Source organism: Rattus norvegicus, chromosome 19 (assembly GCF_021556685.1).
Source record: "Rattus norvegicus strain SHRSP/BbbUtx chromosome 19, alternate assembly SHRSP_T2T, whole genome shotgun sequence".
Taxonomy (NCBI): domain Eukaryota; kingdom Metazoa; phylum Chordata; class Mammalia; order Rodentia; family Muridae; genus Rattus; species Rattus norvegicus.
In genome coordinates, this window is record NC_141552.1 from 18,139,221 (window position 1) to 18,146,096 (window position 6,876).

At 42.2% G+C, this 6,876-nt stretch overlaps 1 protein-coding gene across 1 annotated transcript; it reads left to right on the forward strand.

Moving 5' to 3' along the window:
- The first annotated feature begins 1,904 nt into the window (after positions 1–1,904).
- LOC147998953 (uncharacterized) lies at positions 1,905–5,877 on the forward strand. Its single transcript, XM_087596005.1, has 4 exons — positions 1,905–2,061; positions 3,095–3,254; positions 3,719–5,484; positions 5,610–5,877. Exons 1-3 carry the CDS (start codon positions 1,935–1,937, stop codon positions 3,864–3,866), a joined length of 435 nt encoding a protein of 144 aa, XP_087452131.1. The 5' UTR covers positions 1,905–1,934; the 3' UTR covers positions 3,867–5,484; positions 5,610–5,877.
- The last annotated feature ends 999 nt before the right edge of the window (positions 5,878–6,876 follow it).

Consider the following 6,876-nt stretch of genomic DNA (forward strand, 5'->3'; position numbering starts at 1 on the left):
CTGGTTAAATAGCCCACCAGGTTCACATTGTGTCAACTTGATTTAATCTAAGGACAAAGAAGTGGAGTATCTCTGATGGCTTTCTTCTAGTCCCTTTAAAGCATCACTGGGGTTTGAACTCAGAACTTCACACTTCTTGATGGGGCAACTACACTCAAGGAAGCTTAAGACTGTCATAGGCACAGTATTATGCTACATATACAGAGTAGATAATACTAAGATGTTCAGATAGTGATATCCATTTGTATGCACTCTTAATGTGTATGCAAGAAAATGGAGATCAAGTTCCTTAGAATAGAAAGATCAGTTCCACTTTTTTCCTAACATTCCAAACTGAACGACTGGTAGGGAGAGAATGGCAGATAATCGAGAATTCGTAGATGACGCTTTGAATGAAGTGTGGGTTTCTATGCTGGTTTTAGACAGGGTCTCAAGTATCACAAGTTACCTCTACCTGGCTGGCCAGGTTCTCTTTGAGCTCAGATAAACCTCCTTCCACTTTGCGATACATAGGCTTACAAGAGTGGCCTCCAAGGACTGTGAGGACAGCATTAGTCTTTGACAGTTGAGGTGTGTAACCCACAATTATAGTTTTAGCCACGATTTCCCATGTCTACCAGCTATTTCAGATTGTTGCTGTTCTATGCCTGACAATCAAGGATGCAGAAAAATGACCTGATTCAGAGCAAGGACATGGTGACCACATCCTTGCCTCTTCTGTATGTTCTGGATGAGGTTTGTTAAAATTCCAATATTGCAAAAAGCTTTCTAAAGGCCCATCACATTAAGGGTCACTATGCACTGTTCTATCTAAAATGGCCCAATCAGAACTGACTCCCATAAAACACTTCCTGCAATCTTCATATGAGAAGCTTGAGCTTTTTGTTTTGACTTTTTCTTTTCTCTTTCTTTCCTATTTTTGCTATATAAGTTGAGAGAAAGATAGTTAAGGCCATGAATTTGCCCACAAAATTTGAACTATGGATGTGATCAATCAGTGTTAATGTGTGCATTCTATAAAGTATTCATTATTTACTATGATAGGTGGTTTTGTGTTTGGTGGGTGGCCATTTCCCAGTGTACAGGTGCTGGGACCTTGCTCTATCCACTTAATGGATAAGCACCATTTAGCAGTTTATGTGCATCCCCTATATCTCTTGACTATTTTATTTTTCTGATAAAAGCACATGATGTATCTTACTCAGGCCTGTGATCAGTGCTCCTTTGGCGACATTGGTACAGAGAGGAGAACCCCACAAGCAGCATGAGGTTCCCTTCACTCGTGCTCCCAATATTGCACTTTCCTCTGCCAACTGGTCTCCACACTTTTCCTAGCACCATAAAGACTTCAACTCTTTCAACTAAGGAATTTTCTGGCAATTGTCGATTGCTAAGCACATGACTTCATGAGTGTTCCCCTAATACACGCCCATGTTGTAACCTACCATGCAGACTATTTCTTGATGTGATATAAAGCACATGTACATAATGAGACAGGAGAACTTTTGAGTGCATATTCAAGCTGGTGTGAAATCTCAGGAAGTTTTAATGGCTAACATTGGTGGATGAGGACAATTTGAGTTAGTGAGACATTTTGGGGCAAGATATGGAAGGAAATATTCATTTAGATGCATAGGAATTACTAAGGTTTTTTTATAATCAAGCCTAGAGGAAAATTTGGCTTTGGAAGCAGGAGATGCTCAGTGGCTCTGCCCCAGGAAAGTCTCCTGGAAAGGGCACCTCTGCTTATGCTCAGTACAGGGAGAACATTAGCAGGGAGGCAAAGTCTGCTCCCCATTACATCAGCTGTCCCTTCTAGGACATTCTATTGTCTCCTAGTGAGTTCTAGCATCCTCTGTGATGTCACCAGTGTTGTAGTGACAACCAGTGCCCTAGTTTCTCTCAGTCTGAGTCTGGCGGTTACAAGCTAAGACATGTTTTCCCGTCTTCGCAAGCTTTTTGGGAGGGGGAACGTCGATTCTGAAGAGACTAGAGTGAAGGAGTCTGGCCTTTCGTCTCAAAGTAATGATGGAGAAAGACAGCACTTCTGGGGAATGTGGAGTAAGTTCTGGGCAGTGTATTTTGAGCTTCCTGTCAAGGGGGCTGCAGGCTTAAGCTGACCTTTCTAGCAATGGGCCACAACAACTGGAGCATCTGAAAAGGAATTGAATTTCCATGAATATCACAATTCCTTAAAGTCAAGGATTTCAGAACTTTAGTTTCCCCATCCCCACTGGGAGGATATGGTAAGGCCAATGCTATTATACTGTGAACTTCTGGTCTTTACTTTTCAGTTCATTTGCTCTGTTACATTGATATAATAACACCATCAGTGTTCATGGAGGGTCCACCTTTTCTGAGTTTAGACAGGGCAGCAATGTATTTCACTATCATTGCTTCTTTAAATACAGTGGGTATCTGGCAGTAGTAACAGGGAGAGATTGTGCTCCAGGCAATAACCTTATGTTCTTAGACCTTCTCTAATTTCTTCTAACTGGCAGGGTCATCGTTTGCTTTATATATTAGAGGTTGTATGTTACAAAAATTTTTCTACAGTACCAAAACTATTTGGAACGTGTAGACCAAGATTCAGCCTGTAACCTATTCGCACTTCTGGGGCATTTGGTATTTCACATAGGGACACTGATAAGTCTGTTGAACATATCCTCCCTGGAAATGCGTTTTAAATCCAAAGTTGTTGGCTTAGAGTATCAGGGTAGGACATCTGAGTGTCTCCAATCACTCAAGTTTTGTGGATGGTGAATTTATCATCTGAGTTCTGAAGCCACAGGGGTGAGGGTCCTGAAACCAAGCTGTACCCTGTTCAGCTGATAATAATCCTGGAGAAGCCATCTCCATGGTACATGTAAGCACGTGATGTCCGGAATAGGGAACACCTGGCTGCTTACATCTCTTGGTCTCTATAGAGTAGTGGGAGAACTGAGATCCCCTGAGGAGGTCTCTTAAGCATAGAACAAGCGCCTAGCAGTGACACTGGGTTCCTGACTTGTTCTCCTGTTTAGGCCTCACTGAGGTCTATGAACACTCTATGCATTCTCCCCATGCAGGTTCACTTGTGTTCTTCTACCTACAGACTCTGGGAGAGAAACATCATCCCCTGGCACTGACCTAAGCAAGAATCAGGCCATGAAGGAAAAGGAGAGGCTGATTAAAGAGCTGCAGCTCATTACCGAGGAGAGAAATGACCTGAGAGATCGCCTGAGGTTTCTGACAGAGAGATCCATGAAGAACAGGTATGAATCGCTCCAAATGCTCTTGTTTCATTACTGGGTCTGCAAGGTCACGTTTTTCTTATCCTGTTAAGGTTTTGGGTTCTAGAAAGCTGTACCTCCCTAACCACCCTGTGCTAAACCTCACCTCCCATATAGTGGAGATTCAGAACCTGACCCTGAGGAGTGAGATTGAAAATGGACTCATCTGCTTCCATTTATTTAAAAGCAGAACTTGTGGTCTGAATGAAGAATTCAGGGATAAAGTCAGGGAGAGTGAGTTCCCAGTGTGCATTTGCAAAGCCCTTGACAGCTGGTGGCTTTGCAAGATTGTAATTGCAGTGAGTTTCTGGTGAGTCTCTGTACTTGCTAGGCAGGGGACTGAGTGCTGGAAGATCCAGGCAGCAGCCTGGGGTAATGTAGGACCCACCCTGAGTTCATATATTCCTAAATGCCGATGTTCATTGTATTCTATCCTTTGGGGACAGGCCACACTTCAGGCCAAATCCATATTATGAAGACCTGGAGAGAATGGAGGAGGCGGTCATGTCAATTCTGCACAACTTAGAGATGGAGAACACTGAGATCCATGAGAACAACCATAAGCTGAAGAAGGAGATTACCTTCTCTAGGTAAGTCCTGGTCAGAAAGGCTATCACTTGTGGAATGGCCATTTCTGACTTTCTTTGTTCTGGATTGGACGGTCTTCAGCTCTGGTTCTATCTCTTGTGCTGTTTACATATCAGTGTGCCAGGGTCATTAGGACTCAGTTTTCAGTTCCATAAAAGACTGTTCCTCATCCCAGGATTGTCTAGGCATCTTCAGAAGGCTCTAGAGAGAACAGTACTGATTGAAGTCAGCAGAAGGTTATTAGGCTGACCTGTACCTATGGTGTCACACCAGGTTTTACAAAATTCAGTGCGTGGACCACATGGTTAGCATGACCTTCTCTTGATTCTACTGACCTCCTTTGAGGGTTTTGGCCCAGTACTAATTGATGTTGCCCCCATGCATTGGGCTTTCATGGATAGTTGTAGATCCATGTTCTTTCTCAGAGGTGTGGACTCTAATTGGTGTCAGGCCAAGCAAACAATTTATTCTTCCCCGAATTAACTTTTTATGGTTTGTGCAGCAGCCTTATATGTATCAAGATGCACTTTATTAATTCTTCATGGGTATCTGGGACCTGATAGAGTTAGTCGGACTTGGGAGTAGGAATGGGAGAATGGGCCAGCATGATCTTACTATGCAGACTGTATTTCCAGAAACCTGCTCAGCCAGCTCCTGATGGAGAACACATGTAGGAAGAAGTTGGTCCCACTGAAGCAGGAGAACAAGGAGGTACATCTTGATTGTGCACTGAACCAGAAATATTTGGTTGACTTCAACAAGAAAGATAAAGACCATCAACGGCCAGAACCAGCATTATCAGTTAGGGACGAGCAGATGTGTTAGCTTAACAATATCTGATAAAATTTGCCAATTTGATACATCTTTGCTTCTCTTACCACCTTTCTAATTTACACTCACAACCAGCCAACCACCTCATGTAATGGAATTGTTCATTGCTCTGCCTATGCACAAGTATTCTAGGAAGTTAACCACTTTTCAGAAACTGAATTATTGTGCAAGCATATTTTGCTGCTCTTTTTGAAGCTGCAGTCTAGAAATGGTGACAGATGAATAACATATCCCATTATTGCATATCCATGTGATACATTGGATCCCATGTAGAGTTTTGAACAATTTCTTGGTTCTTTGACAAATGACACTCTGTGGTCATGTGACCTCTTGTGTAGGAAGCACCTTTGGGATAAGAACCAAGTGCAAATGTCAAATTAGTACTTGTCATTGGCTTTAACCTTGGTGACATATGGACATCTCCTTTCTTCCTGCAACCCGATGAGGTCTTTTCCCATTGCCCTGTTCTTGGTTTGCACTGGTATAAGTCTGGGTCCCATATTGTCAGCCCACATTACTGTGAGGCTCCCTGGAGATTTTGCCCTTCCCAAAGAGTTAGCAACAATGATATCAGTTAAAAGGTCCATGTCGACTGTCCAATAGAACTGAGGTGGTAGAAGGCAGCATTCTGACAGGTGGCTTGCATTTCCCCACCAAATCAGTGTCTGAAAAACTGCCTTCCTCCAGGTCTCAGAAAGTGCAAGAGAGCTGGAATTGGACACACAGCAGTAAGAGAGCTTCCTGAAGAATAAGTTGCTTTCTCAGGAGTCCCTGATGACCAACATCCTGAATGGTAACAACATTTTTTGGATGAGTATTCATCCTCTGAGTTAATTTGTCATTTCTTAGAAACGCTAAATTTATATACCATACTAAGCCATCCTGACTGATTGAGGTCTTACTCACTTTCTTCTTCAGAAAACAGCACTTGAGAGACAACTTGGGGGACCGCCTTTCATTATGTGTGCTAGAGGAGAAACAGCAATACGTCTGTGCTTCTAAATGTTCGTTAAGAATATGCTTTTACAAATATTTTTGTTATGATTTTAATTGAAGTTTTCTTTTTGTTGTTTCATATTTATATGTTCTTCTTACTATTTTTACTTTCAAATATTTTTAAATATTTTTATTCATTTTAATCCTGTTTTTTGTAAAAATGTATTTGTTATGAATAAAAATTGAATTCTATCTCTTGACTCTTAAGACCATCATTCTTATTCAAGGGTTCTGTCCCTTCCTGTGGACTTAGAACTGACAGCTACAGATGGATCTCTGCATGTTCCATGGATCCTGGGCTAATAAGTGAAATCAGAGTCACCAAGGAGTACCCAGTGTGATAGTGTCTTTTGTGTGGATAATGTGGCTGTGTCTCGGACACACACTTTGTGATGTAATCACTGACACACTTTACTCAATTGTTAGCGTCCATGTGGTTCTTCTGAGAGAGCAGCAGATGCTCTACCCTGTGAGTCGTCACCACAGCTCCTGCAGGTGGCTTTTGTTACTCCACAAGAGGTGCTGTGTTAGGTGGACAGGATCACCTCCAATTAAATAGAGAGATCTCAGGATATGTGTGTTCACAGGGAACTTACTGAGCCGTGCGTGCTCAACGTGTTAGGTTGTCAGGCATCCCTACAGGGCTCTGGTGTTCCCACTGCTCATTGTGGGTCAGGATCATCCTCCAGTATCACTTAGTTTTCATATTAGAGCAGATCTTTCACCATATATCAGTGATGACCATATGTATTATACACATCTGATAAAATACAGAATAGAAACTAGCTTCTTGTAGGCCAGATTGGCATTATCAGTTTTTTGATTGTTAGCAAGAAAATTATTTTAATCTAAGCAGTTTAGGAAGGAACCTCCAGAGCATCCATAGTGAATGTAGCTTGCAGCTGTGAACACAGGTTTCTTTTGGAGAGCAGGCCTGTGCAAGCCCAACCGAGGTGGGACAGTGCAAGCTATCCTTTTTCCATGGCCAATCTGGGATCGTATTGAGAATGTATTTTTTCCAGGTGACTGATTTCCAATTTGTGGAATTGGTCTAACTTGCTGAGAGTGGAGGTGACTCAGAGAGTTAAAGTACAGAAGGAATAATCCAGAATGTCCACAAAAGCTTGCTGTCACCCCAGGGCTTTTAAAAGCTCAGCAGCTAGAGAAGCAATGTAGTATTTGGTTATTC

Coding starts and splice junctions, on each gene's coding strand:
- LOC147998953 (XM_087596005.1), top strand. CDS start 1,935: ATGTTTTCCCGTCTTCGCAAGCTTTTTGGGAGGGGGAACGTCGATTCT. Junction 2,062..3,094: donor GCACTTCTGGGGAATGTGGA/GTAAGTTCTGGG, acceptor TTCTACCTACAG/ACTCTGGGAGAGAAACATCA. Junction 3,255..3,718: donor GAGAGATCCATGAAGAACAG/GTATGAATCGCT, acceptor CTTTGGGGACAG/GCCACACTTCAGGCCAAATC.